The 17,922-nt window shown below is 43.5% G+C and overlaps 1 protein-coding gene across 1 annotated transcript; it reads right to left on the reverse strand.

Moving 5' to 3' along the window:
* Positions 1-11,478: 11,478 nt before the first annotated feature.
* Or52b6 (olfactory receptor family 52 subfamily B member 6) lies at positions 11,479-12,471 on the reverse strand. The gene has a single exon (XM_021167066.2). It carries the CDS (start codon positions 12,457-12,459, stop codon positions 11,479-11,481), a length of 981 nt encoding a protein of 326 aa, XP_021022725.2. The 5' UTR covers positions 12,460-12,471.
* Positions 12,472-17,922: the final 5,451 nt, after the last annotated feature.

The following is a 17,922-nucleotide window of genomic DNA, read 5'->3' on the forward strand; positions in this document are numbered from 1 at the left end:
ACCACGCCTGGCTGGTGCAAGCATTCTTTTCTTTTTTTTTTTTTTAAAGATTTATTTATTGATTATATGTAAGTACACTGTAGCTGTCTTCAGACACTCCAGAAGAGGGAGTCAGACCTCGTTACGGATGGTTGTGAGCCACCATGTGGTTGCTGGGATTTGAACTCCGGAACTTTTGGAAGAGCAGTCGGGTGCTCTTACCCACTAAGCCATCTCACCAGCCCACAAGCATTCTTAAGAATCACAGAAAAACAGAACAGAGAAGATGGGACGCTGAATGTCTAACATCCATGGGTAATGTTTATTTGGTTTTGAGACAGGGTGATGTGACATACATATTTCTCCCAGGCTGGTTTCAAACTTGCTGTGTAGCTGAGAATGGTCCAGATTCTGCTTCTGTAGTAGTGGTATTGCAAGCGTGCATCACCTTGCCCCAGCTGATCCAGTGTTGAGCATTGAACCCAGGCTTTGTTTGTCTGGGCAAACACTCTGCCAATGGGATTAGCTCCTAAAAGAGATTTATGGACAACACAAATAGGTGGCATCATCATATGGAGGAAGAATTTGGTAAGATCTCAAAGACAGGGGAATGTAGAATGAAAGGATCTCCAAATGTGTGGTTCTTCAAGATTTCTGTGTTTTTTTTTTTTTTTTGGTTTTTCGAGACAGGGTTTCTCTGTATAGCCTGGCTGTCCTGGAACTCACTTTGTAGACCAGGCTGGCCTTGAACTCAGAAATCCGCCTGCCTCTGCCTCCGGAGTGCGCCACCACGCCCGGCGATTTCTGTGTTCTTTACACTCCTTTGATTACTCCAGACTTGGTTGTTCTGTTACACAAAATTGCTATGGAGCCTGAGTTTGCCTGCTGGTATCATGGTTGGGGGTTCTCTGGATTGTCTCTTTAAATTCCAAATCAGTTCTCAGAATTGTAACTTTCTTTGTTTGGTTTGTTTGTTTGGACAAGGCTTATCTGTATAAGTGCCCTGGCTGCCCTAGAATGCCTTTGTAGACCAGGCTGGCCTTGAACTCAGAGATCTGCCTGCCTCTGTATTCCTGATTGCTCGGATTAAAGGAATAAGCCACCATGCCTGTTGAATTGTAGCGTTCTTTCTCTTCTGTTCCATTATCCTTGAAGGAAATCATGGGGCTTTGCTCCTGGGTCATGCATACAACTCTTAGCCTTGAAGAATTGAGCCAGCCAGGAAGTCTGAGTAAGACTAAACAGAGGTAGCTGCTGTAGAGGTAGAGGAGGTTGAGAAGTCTAGAACTCACTGAAACCTATTTAGCACAATAGCACGAGTAGCTGGATGATTCAGACTAGGGCAGAAGTCAACTCATGACCCTGCAGAGAAGATTTTTAAAGCCCTGCTCCCTTGTGCTATGGAGTGAGTGAACTTTATCCCTTATAGGCTTATAACCTACAGGGAGGTAAATGACCTATTCCAAGACCTGCGGTGTGAACTGAAGGCGGCCCCTTTCCTTATTCCCTTTGCACTCAAACGCTCTTCAGTCTCCACAGGGCCAGGAGTCCCCTTCTCCTTGGAGAATATGACTTTGCCCTATTGAAGAACATGAGCTCTGCCTGCCTTTCACCTTGTTTTGTACCATGTGTCCCCAGATCTCTGTCTCCTACTTCCCTCTTTAGTTCACTGCAGAGCAGAGGCTAGAGAAGTATTCTAGAACCTCTCCAATTCATTTAGTTGTCCCTAAAGAAAACAGGAACAGGGGATGGATTAATAAAGCAGGCTACTCCAAGTGTGTTTGCAGATCAGCCTGCTGGTCAGGAAACCATTACATCAGCTGTGGGATGGGGAGGGGGGGTGGCTGGAGAGATGGCTCAGAGGTTAAGAGCACTGATTGGTCTTCCAGAGATGTCCTGAGTTCAATTCGCAGAAACCACATGGTGGCTCCTAACCATCTGTAATGGGATCTGATGCACTCTTCTTGTATGTCTGAAGACAGCTACAGAGTACTCATATAAATAAAACATTTTTTAAAAAAGAAACTATTACATCTATACTGTTACAGCTACATAGTTAATTAAGAAGCTTATATGCTGGTATCAGACAGAACTGGCTTCTAGGCTACTTCATTGAAGCTACTCCAAGGATCCACACGTGTTGACATATGCCTGTGATGCCAGCACTTGGGTGATTGAGTCAGGAGGACTGCTGGGAATTTGAGACAGCATGGGCTTTCAGAATGAGGTCCTATCTCAGAAAACAAATAGACAGATAAAGAAATAAAACTATTTTTCTGGAACCAAATTTTGCCTTTCAGAAGATCTTTATGGTACCAACTTTCATCCTTTTGACCATTTTCTGTTCTATATTCAACCGTTCCAAAGCTTCCTGGAGCTTTTCCTGCAAGGAGCTAGTTTCATTGCTTATTCATTATCCAGGATGGAGTGAATAAGATGGTCTCAGAGTTAGATTTGTTTTGTTGTTGTTTTATTTTCATTCTTAGATGGAGTGCTTTTCTTCTAGGGCACAAAGTATCTGCCTTTAACATCAATATCCCCAAGATGATGGGAAGATAAGATCTTTTAAAAATACTTTATTTAGAAGTTAGAGAGATGGCTCAGCGGTTGAAAGCACTGGCTGCTTTTTCGGAGGAGTTCAATTCCCAACACCCACATGGCAGTCCATGGCTCTCCATAAGTCCAGTTCCAGGAGATCTGACACCCTCACACAGATATAACATCAACACATAGAAAAGAAAGAAAAGAAAATTAAAAACTATTTAGTGAGAAAGAGACAGAAACACAGACAGACAGACAGACAGACAGACAGACACAGATACACATAGAGAGAATATATGTGTGTGCAGAGGACCTGAGGAAGCCAGCAGGCAGCATCAGATTTCCTGGGGCTGGAGATATAGGCATTTGTGAACTATATGATGTGGGTAATGGAAATTGATCTTGGTCCTCTGGAGGAGCAGTAACCCTGACACCATCTCTCCCTTAAAGAAGAAAAGCTCTTACAGCTTTAACATTCATCCATTTATCACATTGTATTCTTGTTTTGTTTTGTTGTTTTTTTGTTTTTGTTGTTCAAGACAGGGTTTCTCTGTATAGCCCTGGCTGTCCTGGAACTCACTTTATAGACCAGGCTGGCCTCGAACTCAGAAATCCGCCTGCCTCTGCCTCCCAAGTGCTGGGATTAAAGGTGTGCTCTACCACTGCTCAACGGTGGTGGACAATTGTAATTCCAGTGCTGGGTAGTTGGAGACAGGAGGTTTCTTAGGGCTTGCTGGCTAGCCAGTCTAGATTACTGTACAGACCAATGATACAAAATAAATAATTCTAAGAATATAAGAAATTGTGACATAGCCAGGCGTGGTGGCGCACGCCTTTAGTCCCAGCACTCGGGAGGCAGAGGCAGGCGGATTTCTGAGTTCGAGGCCAGCCTGGTCTACAAAGTGAGTGCCAGGACAGCCAGGGCTACACAGAGAAAAAAAAAAGAAAGAAAGAAAGAAAGAAAGAAAGAAAGAAAGAAAGAAAGAAAGAAAGAAAGAAAGAAAGAGGGGCTGGTGAGATGGCTCAGTGGGTAAGAGCACCCGACTGTTCTTCCGAAGGTCCGGAGTTCAAATCCCAGCAACCACATGGTGGCTCACAACCATCCGTAACGAGATCTGGCTCCCTCTTCTGGAGTGTCTGAAGACAGCTACAGTGTACTTACATATAATAAATAAATAAATCTTAAAAAAAAAAAAAAAAGAAAGAAAGAAAGAAGAAAGAAAGAAAGAAATTGTGACATAACATTTTTTTCCATACATAGAAAATTAAAATATTTAAAAATAAGATGGGGCTGAAGAGATGGCTCAGCGGTTGAGAGCACCGGCTGCTCTTCTGAAGGTCCTGAGTTCAAATTCCAGCGACCACATGGTGTGGCTCACACCCTTTTCTGGTGTGTCTAAGGACAGCTACAGTGTACTTGAATATAATGGATGAATGGACCTTTAAAAAAAAAAAGATGAATGGCATTGGAATGATAGCTGAAATTGTCCTCTGACCTACACACATGCATGCATACACACACGCATTGCCTCTGAACACATACGAGTATATGTGTAATAAGAGTATTAAAAATAAATGAATAACTTGCTATCTAAACTTTCAAGTACAACACACATGTGTACAAGTCTGTGTTTGAACTGCCTTTCTATGTATGATGTGAAATGTTATGTTACAATCTCAACTTTTTATATTCTTAGAATTATTTATTTTGTATTAATATTTGTGTATGTTTGTGAATGCCAGAGGTTAATATTTGGTATTGAAAGACTCCGAAAGGAGCCCCTCGCTCAGGCCTCAGGACAATAGCGGACACCCAAGAACTCACGATAGACTGAGCTTGTTGCAAACCACATGAGGCTTTATTCGGGGAAAGCCAGAGCTCTGGGGATGACTCATATCCCACGCAGGGGTAGAGGAGTCGACCTTGAGAGGAAAGAGGTCCCGGTTTTTATAGGCCCTCAGGGGAGAAATGAGAAGTGGGGGAGTAGGGGATTTCCAGATCTAAACAATGTCTATTCTCAAGAAATGGGTATGGGAGGGGTACAAGGAAAGAGTCTGGTGCAGGTGTAGCAACTCAGGATTGGCCGGGCTGTGGTTGCTGGGGAGATTTTCTGACTCTTTCTCAGCAACCAATATCACAAACACCTGGCAGTGGGCTTCATCAGTGGGCACACACATGGTTCAAGGAACGGTCAAAACATTGGCAGACACACAGGTTGAAGGAGTGGCCAGAGCATTGTGCACCTCTATTTTCCTAAATCAGTGAAGATAGTTCTGCTAACAGTGACTTCTATCTTGCCAGTTTCAGGGCTTCTGTGACCTTTTACATTCTGCCAGGATCTTTTCACTATCATTTTCAATCCCTTTTCATTATCATTGCTGTTTTTGTTGTTTTCCAGACAAGGTTTCTCTGTAGCCCTTACTATCCTGGAACTGAGTCTGTAGACCAGGCTGGCCTTGAATTTAGAGATCCACCTGCCTCTGCCTCCTGAGTGCTGAGATTAAAGGTGTGGCGATCTCTACTTTAATTTTTGATAGAGTGTTCCTCCCTGAACATAAGCTGGTTAGATTGGCTGCCCAGTGAATCTCTGGTATCCTGTGTCCACCTCCCCAGATTTAGAGTTACAAGGACACACTGCCCACACATACTTTGCTTTCTAACGCAGGTACTGGGGATCCAAACTCAAGTTCTTATGCTAATACAGGAGACATTTTACTCGCTGAACCATCTTCCCTAGACCCAGTTTCTCCATGGTTTTTGTTGTTTGTTTGTTTGTTTGAGACAGGACTCACAATGCATGCCTGACTGGCCCAAAACTCTCTATGTAGAGCAGACCTTGGACACAGAGTGATTATCTGCTTCTGTGCTGGGATTAAAGCTATGTGTCACCACAACTAGTTTTTATTTTTATTTTGTTTTTCTTTGTATTTCCTCTCTCTTCTCCCCTCCCTTCCTTCCTTCTTTTCTCCCTCTCTCCTGGTCTTCTTGCCGGTGCTTGTATCTATAATAAAATGGCTTCCTAATGATCTATCCTGAACTTTTCTGTGTGGTGAGAATTCCGATTTCATCTAAGTTCTGGGAAGAGTCTGCCAGCTACACTTGGCAGCATTAGAGGCAATTCTTTTCCATGTCTGAGACAGGATGGCTCTACCTGAAATGTGTGTGTGTGTATGTGTGTGTGTGTGTGTGTGTGTGTGCATGTGTGCATGGGGGTGGGTGGGTAAGGGAGGGGATGATGGGGGGAGGTTAGTTAGTGCATGATACATCAGACATAGGCTAGCCATGTGGTACCAAAGAAGTCTTGACAGTTTTGCCTTGACATTAAAGAATGGAGAATGGCAAGTCATAGCCGGGCGTTGGTGGCACACGCCTTTAATCCCAGCACTCAGGAGGCAGAGGCAGGCAGATTTCTGAGTTCAAGGCCAGCCTGGTCTACAGAGTGAGTTCCAGGACAGCCAAGGCTACACAGAGAAACCCTGTCTCGAAAACAAAACAAAACAAAACAAAAGAATGGCAAATCATTGAAGGGATTTTTAATTAAATCAAACTTCAGATTTATGATTTGAAAACTGAATCTACTACAATCACAGAAATCTGGGAAAAATTCAAAAGAAGTAAGTTTAAAACTTAGTGCCTAAATATGAAGTATATTCATTCATTGTAGTATAGCTTAAGATCTGGTTGTATTTGAGATAGTTAACCCTTGAAAATGGACAGTGTGATGGGTGTCTATGCTTTAAAAGGCAAGAGAGGAAAGATGGATGATTCCTAACATTTATTTAGCTCTGAATGTACAAAACAAACCCACAGAAAGATAAGCAAGATTTATTTACTAGAACATGAACAAATTAAAGATTATATTGTGACAAATTCTAACAGAAGTTTATTCCAAACTTTTACAAAGGGTTTTGTTTCCGGGCAGTGGTAGCACATGCCTTTAATCCCAGCACCTGAGAAGCAGAGGCAGGAGAATTTCTGAGTTCGAGGCCAGCCTGGTCTACAGAGTGAGTTCAAGGACAGCCAGGGCTACACAGAGAAACCCTGTCTCAAACAAACAAACAAACAAAATCGCAAAAACACAAAAAGGGGATTTGTTGTGGCTAATGTCCTTCCTTCCTTTTTCCCTCCCTTCCTCTGTCCCCCCCCCTCCCTCTCTCCACTAAGTGAGTACATACATTCATTTCTACCCTTCCCTGACTTTCTGATCTTTTTTTTTTTTTTTTTTTTTTTTTTTTTTTTTTTTTTTAAATAAGTGAGTACACCAGAAGAGGGCATCAGATCCCATTACAGATGGCTGTGAGCCACCATGTGGTTGCTGGGAATTGAACTCAGGACCTCTGGAAGAGCAGTCAGTGCCCTTAACCTGAGTCATCTCTCCAGTCCCTTTGAGGGGATTTTATTGATGTGAATGAGTGCTTAGCTGGCATATGTGTCTGTGCTCTCTATGCATGGACTTTTTCTGATGTGATTTTTGTAAATTAAGGATCTCCAGAAAAGGAACAGTCATTCACATATGATAGCCAAGCAGTTAAACAGACGTCCTGATAGACAGACAGACAACGGAAGAGGCCATGGCTAATGAACAAGCCAGCTCAGTCAATCAACAGGGTCTTGAAGGAGGGAGTGAGGATGGAAAAGAAAAAGACAATTAGATAACACTATAACACGACTTCAGCTAATTTTGAAGCTGAAGTGGTTTTTTTTTTTCCTAGTCTGCTTTTATATCATTCTAGGTACATACAAAGAATATGGTCAGTCCTAAGGCATAAACAAAGTAATCAAGGAACAAACAAGGCAATAAACAAAATAATCAAGCAAGGCAAAAAATAAAGTCCCATGTCACTGTGTCTAGGGGTTTATCAGAATAACCAAGATACAAGGAATACAATATATTCCTTGGCTGTATTAACTTTGAACCTATTTCCTTGTCCTAGCCCAATGTCAAATTCCTGTCAAATTCCTAGAACAGCCCCAAAAGTTCCCAACAAGTAGGTAATAAAGATGGTGAACTTCCAAGATGATCCCTGATAAAATACTGGCCCAAAAAAGTTAGGGTTGTGGGCCAATAAGCCATCCTGTCTTCTTCACATTGACCAAACTTAAGGAGAGGCCTGGTGTGTGGGGTGTGGGGGAGGAAAACACTTTAGAGACTTTGAAAACTCCCAGCACTCAAGAAGCTGCATTTTAGCTTCCTGCTCATCCCCTATGCTTTGTGGAGGATCTTTCTTTATCTTTGTATATGGTTTTTCACCTCTAATAAAAACCTTTCTATAACTGCTAATTATTTCTACTGTTGTTTGCTGCACTCTTTTTTTTATTATTGGATATTTTCTTTATTAACATTTCAAATGTTATCCCCTTTCCCAGTTCCACCCCCCCAAACCCTTATCCCATCCCCCCTCCCCCTGCTTCTAAGAGGGTGTTCTTCCACCCTCCCACCCATTCCCGCCTCTCCAACCTTGCATTCCCCTATACTGGAGCATAGAGCCTTCATAGGACCAAGGGCCTCTTCTCCCATTGATGCCCAACAAGGCCATCCTCTACTACATGTGCAGCTGGAGCCATGGGTACTTCTTGGTTGGTAGTTTAGTCCCTGAGAGCTCCAATCCTTTCTCTGACTTCTCCCTTGGGGACCCCATGCTGTTTGCTGCATTCTTAACTGGCAAGGGAAAAAAATGCAATCAAAATCCCCTAGATAGTAACACATATACATAACAGAAAGGAATTAATTTTTAGGGTTACCGAGTCTAGTAAGGCCACATCTGCAAGGTTGACCTGCAAGTTTCTGGTCTGGAAGAGGAGATGCAGCTGCTCAAATTCAAAGCCTCTTTGAAACACAATTCCCTCCTGGTGGTCTAGGACCAGTCTTTCAATCAATTTGGGATTCAGAAAGAGGTCATCCAGAAAGAGAGAAATGAGGTTTACTCAAAGTCCACCTATTTAAGTGGTAGTCTCGTCATAAAAAACAAACTAACGAAAAAAAACCAAAAAACCATGTCAAACATGTCACAAACATGTCAAGTTACCAAGACAAGTTGACCTGTAAGATTAAGGTTCGCAAGGCTCACCAGAAACATTTAGAATAATTATCTAATTTCTTTTTCTAATTAGGAGAGGAGGCCTGGGAAGCATCTGCACCCTGGAATCCGAGGAAGCAGGACTCAGCCATTAAGTAGGAAAGGCTTAGGCTCCAAGAAAAAGAACATCCTAAGAATCTGCTGCCCTGGGTGGATTTTAACATTTTATTAATGAATTCACACACACACACACACACACACACACACACACACACACACACAACCCCTGTGAGAGCCCACTAAGAACTGAACAATGACTGGTGTGGTGGCCCACGCCTTTAATCCCAGCACTTGGGAGGCAGAGGCAGGCGGATTTCTGAGTCCAGCCTGGTCTACAGAGTGAGTTCCAGGACAGCCAGGGCTACACAGAGAAACCCTGTCTCGAAAAACAACAACAACAACAACAACAAAAAACAACAACAACGACAACAACAACAAAAAAAGAGAAATGTCATATGACATAGTCATTTTGAGTTTGTATTTTCAAGACAGGGTCAGGCTGGCCTTGAACTCCTGATTCTGTAGTCTTCATTTTTCAAGTGCTGGCTTGCAGTGTTCTATCCAGTCTAACAAAGTGGGAATGCAAATTAGAATATAGGCTCCCTAGGAATGTGAATAGGATTCCTGTCTGTGAGATGGATGTCACCAGAGATTGCTGAAGCAGTTTGACTGGAAACGAGCTAATGGCACTGTTGTAACATTAATGTGTAATAGTTAACATACCTCTGGATATAATAAGAAAGTCAGTTATATTCAGTGCTTTGAAAAAACAGTTGTATGGACTGGAGAGATGGCTCTGTTGTTAAGAGTGCCTATTGCTCTTGCCAATCACCTGGTTCATTTATCCATGATGACAAAGAGAGACTACTGAACTAGACCAGTCCGTGGACAGAAAGATTTGCTGGGGTTCAAACTGCCAAGGCCATCTGGGGTAGGACAAAATTGAGGAAAAGTAAGCAGATTTTACAAGACAGCAGGGTAGGGAGGGATCTGAGCTAATACAAGATGTAGGGATCGATCCTGAACTAGGTGCCTTGACAGGCTCTTTTAACCTTTTGGTGGAAGGTTAAGAGAGGTTCCTGGATAAACAGTTGAGGTCTCAACAAAGATCTTGGTACCTACTTGTTTACAACTTTCTGCCTCACATTATGATTTCTGCCAGAATCATAATGGAATTCCCTTTAAATCATATTGTCATCATTTCAAGGATGTAGAGATCTATGGTAAAAAAGAAGGTGTAAACTATAGATCCACAGACTGCTTACTATGCTATAGATTTATTGTGTTTACATCATTCTCATTTTCTTTACAGATGAGTAGACAATTAAGTCCATTGATAGACTTACAGTTTCATTAATAAGCAGTACATCTGGGTTTTGAATCCACATCTCTTGGCACTTTTCACAGTTTTCTGTCTGCACACATGGATTATCACGTCATTGCCTTCCAAGATGGCTATTTAGGTGGTGCAGATGGGAAAGGATAACTACACATATAGATGTTCCACCTAAGGCTGCCATTGAGGAAGCAGCCTGATGAGCAAGTCTCTGAGCTCAGAGCAATTAGCGTTAGCAGCTAGAGGTATGTAAGCCATGGTTTTCTGTAGATCCTATATCATAGGGGAAAATAGCCAAGAACTGAGAACTCTCTCAAAGAAGAATGACTGGAAAATAGAAATTGTGATGTCAAATTCTTTAGTAGAAATTTGCATGGGTGTACATGTATATTTATATTAAGTCTCTATTTTAGGTAGGTTGTCATGTTTTGAGGGGATGAGAAAAAAAAAATCCTTGCAAAGTAACCTTTCCCAAAGAACACAGCCTAGATAGAAGTTAAATAAGTCACATGCATGAAATAGTAATAAGACAAGAAATAGAGCCAGGCACAGTAGCACATGCTTTTGATCTCAACACTGGAGAGGCGGAGGCGGAGGCGGAGGCGGAGGCGGAGGCGGAGGCGGAGGCGGAGGCGGAGGCGGAGGCGGAGGCGGAGGCGGAGGCAGAGAAGCAGAGGCAGAGGCAGGTAGATCTCTGTGAGTTCAAGGCCAGCCAGAGCTACATAGTGAGACAACCCTGTCTCAAAAGTGAGGAGGGGAGGGGGCGGGAGGGGAGAAGATAAATAAATAAATAAATAAATAAATAAATAAAGTTGTTGATTTTTTTCCAGATAAAAAGTGGCATAAAATCTCTAAAGATGGGTCTTTCACTGTGGACTGAGCATAAAACCATGAATGACATGACTGAGATGTGAACTGTGTTTTTAAGGATGAATTAGTCAGTTTTGAGCTAAAATTTGGGGTGAGTTGTTCTTCTATCACAGCAGGCTAGGCTGGCGTTAATAATTACTGATAAGTGACTAAATTACTAAAACACACGTCAATGGTTATTTTATTTAACTAGTAACTAAATAATAGAGATATCCAAAGATATTAGATAAAAGTAGACATTTCATGTGTATGGACTTATGCAGTTGCTAAGCAACAAGAATACATCTCAGAGGACTATAAATATTTGGTTGTGACAGTTCTCTGTCACATAGGAATATGTTGAACCAGCACACAAATGTCAAAACTACATAGAATAAGAAAATATTAAGGAGCCGATCAAATGGTTGCTGAGTAAAGTTTTGTTTAGATGGTAAACTCAGAGTAAATTATCATGGACCTCTGAGTGACTGAAGCAGTAGGGGAGGAGACCACATTTGAAGACTAGAAAGAATAGAATGGGTACTATTGAAGTTAATTAGTCTCTCCCTTCCAGAGGGGTAACTGTTTCATGACCTTCCCAAAGTTCCTAATCTGACATTTTTACAAGGATGCGGTAAACACAGGGCATTCAATAGATACAGAAAAGGAGTCAGCTGAGGCTAAATTGTGTGCATTTACTTAATTTCCTTGGTGATATTTGTAAACATTTGCTTAGCTCCTTCCAGTATCTGCTTTGTTCTTACTCCATAAATCACAGGATTAAGCATAGGCGGGATGACCACATAGAGGTTGGCCAGCAGGATATGGACATAGCGTGGGATGTGTTTCCCACCAAACCTGTAGGCAAAGACAGAGAAGAGGGCTGGGATATAGAACAGCAGGATGACACAGACGTGGGATCCACAAGTGCTGAGGGCTTTGGACCGGGCTTCTTGGGAAGAGAGGCGGAATACCGCTCGGAGGATGTGGACATAGGAAACAGCGATGAGGATGATGTCCAGGCCTGTAGAGAGAAGAGCAGCTGTCAGCCCATACCAGACATTAATGGAAATGTCAGAACAGGACAGCCGGGCGATACCCATGTGCTCACAAAATGTGTGCTCAATGACATTGATCCGGCAGTAGTGCAGCCGCTTGAGGAGAAAGATACATGGGAGCATGATTATAAAACTGCGTGTCAGGATAGCAGCAGCGATCTTTCCCATGACCTGCCTTGTTAGGATGGTGGTGTAGCGCAGAGGAGAGCATATTGCCACATAGCGGTCAAAAGCCATGGCCAGCAGGACAGCAGAGTCTGCCACGAAGAGGAAGTGAATGAAGAACATCTGCGTCAGGCAGCCGTCAAAGGAGATGTGGCTAGAATCTAGCCAGAAGTTGGCCAGGGTCTTGGGCATGGTGGAGGTGGAGAGCAGGGCATCAGCACTGGCCAGCATAGACAGAAATATGTACATGGGCTCATGGAGGCTTGACTGGGAAAGGATGACACAGATGAGAACGCCATTGCCTACCAGGGCAGCTATGTACATAATACAGAAGGGGATGGACAGCCACATATGTAGGTGCTCCAGCCCAGGGATGCCGGTGAGGAGGCAGCCTGTCATGCGAGTGTCAGAGTTGTTCACAGCAGCCACACCGGAAGCAGGTAAGAAAGCCATGACTTTGCGCAGAGCCTGTGTCAAAGAAGGAAAACATACTCAGACTTCGACCACACTCATCAGAGGGTAAGCAGGCTTGTAAACAGACACAGACCTGCTCATGCTCACCGACCCTCCAACAACTATGCACCTAAGCACATGTTCCATACCCCAAACCACCTGGATTCTGCTGCCCAAAGTGCCCCATTTGCAGGCCTTTCTCACAGATCAGCCCTGCATGTTCATTCAGGAACTCTATGCAGCTGTCAGTCATTCAGGAAGCTCCTGAGTTAAGGCATGCTGAATGGGTTCTAAATGACATCAACATCTAGACATAGAAAGCAATCTCAAGAGCTGCAGACATACCAGAGGTAGACATAGCACATTAACTTTTAAATAAATGATAAAAAACAAACAAACAAACAAAAGGCATTAAAAAGCCTGAGAGATAGCTCAGGAGTTAAGCACACTACTTGCTTTTGTAGAGGACCGGGGTTTGATTTCCATGCGTATGATGGTTTACAACTATTCATAACTCCATTTCCAGCTCATTACAACTTCATCTGGCCTCTGCTGGCACTTGCATGCATTTTATACATACATGCACCAAATGTACATACAAAATAAACTTTTAAAAATTAAAAGAACATCCCTAATGTTTTTTTTTTTTTTTTTTTTTTTTTTAGTTTTTTGAGACAGGGTTTCTCTGTATAGTCCTGGCTGTCCTGGAACTCACTTTGTAGACCAGGCTGTCCTCGAACTCAGAAATCCGCCTGCCTCTTCCTCCCGAGTGCTGGGATTAAAGGCGTGAGCCACCACGCCCGGCTCCCTAATGTTTTTATTGACTGAGAAGCTTCATTATTTTGAAAATAAATTTATGTGTGATGAAAAAACAACCTTGTCTGCACGGTGGTGGCACATGCTTTTCATCTCAGTACACTGGAGGTAGAGGCAAACAGATCTCTGAGTTCAAGGCCAGCTTGGCCTACCAAATGAGTTCCAAGACAGCTCAGGGATTCACAGAGAAACCCTGTCTTGATAAAACAAAAGGAGAAAAAAAAAGTTCCTATAGAAACTGGGATTCTAAACATTGAGTTGTATTTTTAATTTTAATTTAATTTAATTATATGTATATGTAAATGTGCCCGAGTATACTTCTGTGAACTATGTGAGCACCTGTTGTCCATGGAGAAGAGGGCGTCAGGTCCCCCCAGGAATGGATGTGAACCTCCATGGGAGTGCTGGGAATCCATCCTATATATAGACACTAAACCCAGACACTATTGTGGATGCCAAGAAGTGCTTCCTGACAGGAAGGCTCTGCCAGTTCCTGACAAATACAGAGGTGGATGTTCTCAGCCAATCATTGGACTGAGCATGGGGTCCCCAATGAAGGAGCTAGAGAAAGGACCCAAGGAGCTGAAGGGGGTTGCAGCCCCATAGGAGGAACAACAATATGAACCAACCAGATCTCCCAGAGCTCCCAGGGACTAAACCATCAACCAAAGAGTACACATGGAGTGACCCATGGCTCCAGCTGCAAATGTAGTAGAGGATTCCCTTGTAGGGCATCAATGGGAGGAGAGGCCCTTGGTCCTGTGAAGGCTCGATGCCCCAGTGTAGGGGAGTGACAGGACTGGAAGGCAGGAGTGGGCGGGTGGATGGAGTAACACCCTCATAGAAGCAGGGCGAGGGTGGATGGGTTAGGGGGTTGAGGGGGATGGGAACAGGAAAGGGGATAACATTTGAAATGTAAATAAAGAAAATATCTACTAAAGAGAGAGAGAGAGAGAGAGAGAGAGAGAGAGAGAGAGAGAGAGAGAGAGAGAGAATTGATCCCATGTACTTGGGAAAAGTGCTTACAACTGTTAAGATGTCTCTCCAGTTTCCAGGGATTTTTGGTTTTGTTTTGTTTTTTAATGTGGATGATGGATAGGGATCAAACCCCATTCCTTACATTAGTTAGCAGAGGAAGTCCTTTACCAACCGAGCTTCCTCCCCAGCTCCCATTTTCCAGATTTTTAAGATGAGTATTTCTACCTTGTTGGCATATTTTAAATTAACTTTTATCAGGTGGTGGCTCACACCTTTAATCCCAGCACTAACCTACCTCCTCCTGCCCTTCACCAAAACCCCACCTTTATCTGTGTTGCTCTCGCAGCATCTGGTATGTCCCAGGGGGCAATGTGGTGCTACTGCCTAGTGCAGGAAGGGAGGCATATTGTCTTCTTCTGCCTTATGATTCCCAGACTCCTGCCGTTAGCATTGTAAGGGAATTTGTGAATTCTTTGGCCTGAATAGAAACCTGCTGACCTAGAAAATAGGGGCTTACCGGATAGATAGAAAGCTGTGCTCTGGTGATCCTGACTCAGTCCAAGTTTGTGACCCCCGAATGTAAAGACTGTGATTTTTCCTTATGCAGTCTAGATGCCCTCACTTCTCTGGGCATCACTAACTTTTCACTCTTCATTGATTTCAGCTGCATCAGCCCTGAGCATGCTCAGACTTTAGTTGAGTGTAATGGCTTCAGTCTCAGCTTGGAGAGGCAGGGTACAAAGAAAAGGCCATCTATAGTCATTATCTTAACTATGTATTCGGTTCCTTGAATACTCCTCAGTCCTCTTTAAATTATTTGAAGTCAATGGTTTGAATCCGCTTCTCTCTCCGTTGTTTTTATAATATGTGTCTGTGTGAGTGCATGCTGTGTGTGTACACATGCACCAGAAGGCCAAAAGAGTGTTGGATCACTAAGACTGGACAGTTGGTTGTAAATGCCTGAAATGGATGGCTTCAGGTCCTGTGAAAGACAAGAACACACTCTTAATTGCTGAGCCATTTCTTCGGCCCCACCCCACAACCTTTTACATGTAGTCATTACCTGTGTAGGCACACACACTCTTACTAGTTTCTCCCTTCAAACTTGTCAACCAGTGCATCTGCTCTCCTCCTCCTCTGTAGCACTCCGTGTCTTCTGGTTCCTCCATGCTCAGTATCTTATTTAGGGAACTCTAGATCTCTTATGCTGAAACACTTTTCTCATCCCAGAGTGACTGAATTAGGTAGTCTGTAATGCCCCTGTATTCAGTCTCTCCCCACCTTCGGCCACTCCTCCTCCCTTCTTTCTTTTCTTTCCTCTTAACCCACTGGTCAGTTTTCAGCTGTCCTTTATGGTATGCTCCCAAGTCAGAACTGTGTCTTCTTCACTGATGCCTGCCTTAGAATTGCTATGTATGTTATGTTGAGGGGGAGGATTCGAGAAGAGGTGCATTTCCCTTCTCTCAGCCAAGTTCACGGTGAGAATGCCAGTGGATCCCACAGAACTAACTGACAGATTGATGATTGTAGTCTGTTCTGTTCTAATCTGTGCTTGATGCCATTTGAGCTTGCTCTTCGCACAGTGTACTGGTTATCTTCCTCACTGTAGATGCCCACCTTGTGGGTGACCTCAGCACTCGTACCAACATTCTTCTCCACCTCGATGCTGGCTCTTCCTGCTGAACTACAGCTCCAGAGAGTCCCAAGCTCCCTGCATCTCCCTCTCTAGCCCAGTGATCTCTGCACTCTGCTTTAGCAACCCACTGACCCACACCTTACACTACCCAGCAAGTCCAGCAACCCCACTTTAAATGTCCATCAAGCAATCCTTTCTTTCCAACCCCTCTCTTTATGTGCCCAACACTTTCATGTACAGATTCCTCCTTCGGTAACATTGAAACCTCCTCTTTCATACCGTGTGTCTCCTTTACCCAAATATTTCACTTAAAGTAGAAGCGGAACAGAGATAGATTCCTCAGAGTTAAATAAGTAGACAACTGGTCTTATTGTCTTTTTCTGAGCGCTAGTCCAGCCTGAGATCCAAAGAAACCAATATTCATGTTTCCGACTTCACATTTTCCCAAGGCACCAATGATTCCCCCGTCTGGCTTCTTGTCTGTTTCCTCTTGTAGAGTGTAGATTCCCATTTTATAACTGCTTATATCTCATCTATTACAAATGTAGACAGTTACTGGGATTTCTCTGACATCCTCATTTCCCTTGTTGATTTCTTAACCAATGTTTGTTGGCCCTAAAGCTTTCCCCTCTCTTTTCTAAGTGAGCTCTTTTAGTAGAAGTTTAGACGAATGGGCACAGCCTGACTTATTTTGTTTTCTCTGTGTCCTGCTCCATAATAATAATAATAATAATAATTGTATATGAATATGTTGGCACAAATGCCACAGTGCACATGTGGAGGTCAGAAGACAACTTGCAGGAGTTGGTTCTCTCCTTCCACCATGTGGGTCCTGACAATTAGCTCAGGTCTTTAGGCTTGACTGCAATCACCCTTCTCCATCTCACCACTCACCACCCCTTCTCCATCCTTTAGTTTTCTTTCAGCTGGAATAGTTTTTTTTTTCTACTTCTACTATTCCATCCTTCACAGGACCAGCCTGGCATCCACCTTAGTGTGTGTCCTCTCTGAATGGGCCACAGCACCTTGCCCTCTCCCTCTGCTCTTCCTCCATGTCTAATGGTAGAACCTATATGATGTTTATGAGCTCCTAAGGGTCAGCTACCCACCTGTCTCTCCATCCTCACTTGAAATGTGACCCTGAAACTACTCTCCACATTCCCTCTCAGGAAAATACAGCTCACTCCAGCTACCTTTCACCATACCCTCCGTCCCTCTTTGAGCACCACCACTTCTGCTAGGTGTTTTCACCCTTTCCTCTGTTTTAAGTCTTCCCGCCACCCTAGAAACCTCTTCAAGACTTACCTCCCCCTGTGGCACCTTCTGATTTGGTTTCCCTGTACCACACTTCATCTGTAGCTCGGGCTTCTTAAATATATGAATATAGTCTCCGGCTTACTCACTCACACAGTGTTTATCCTCTCCTGTCCTTTGGGGGAAGTAATTCTCCTGGTTCTGTGTATCTCTCTGTTCCTCAGGGTCAGCTGCCTCTCCCAGCATTGCAGCCATCCCACTCATCAGAGGTGAACAAGCACAGGTGTAGCTTTGGCATGGAGCCAAGTGGAACAGAGCGCTTTTGATAAACAGGCCAAACACACTATGCGAAGGACCTACAATGTCACCTTAGCAAACTTTTGAAGGTACAAATTCAGTACCCATTCAAATCTTTTTCTCTCTGCCTCTCTCTCACACACACAGCTGTTATACAAACAACTAAAACGCTCACCTGAGTACCTCTGTTTTAATCCTTGTGCTTAAATTCCATGTTAGAACAGCATCCAAATAAACTCTTAACTTCACTTCCTACTGATTCATCCTGAAATCCTTTCCTGTCAATACTCTCATCTTCACCTGAGTGGAGACCCTCGTCCCCCTGCCACCAACTCTCCACTTCACTGCTCTCTTTCCCATACTTTCCTCAGGGACCCGAGGAATCCCCTACACTTACATGGTGTGTACTGACTGTATGCACCACGATCTTAGGACAAAGCTGGGCTGTTTTGTGAGGGGTTGCCAGATAAGATTGAGGCAAG

The sequence above is a fragment of the Mus caroli genome, unplaced genomic scaffold, assembly GCF_978045245.1.
Source record: "Mus caroli unplaced genomic scaffold, Mus_caroli_1 scaffold_8, whole genome shotgun sequence".
Classification (NCBI taxonomy): Eukaryota; Metazoa; Chordata; class Mammalia; order Rodentia; family Muridae; genus Mus; species Mus caroli.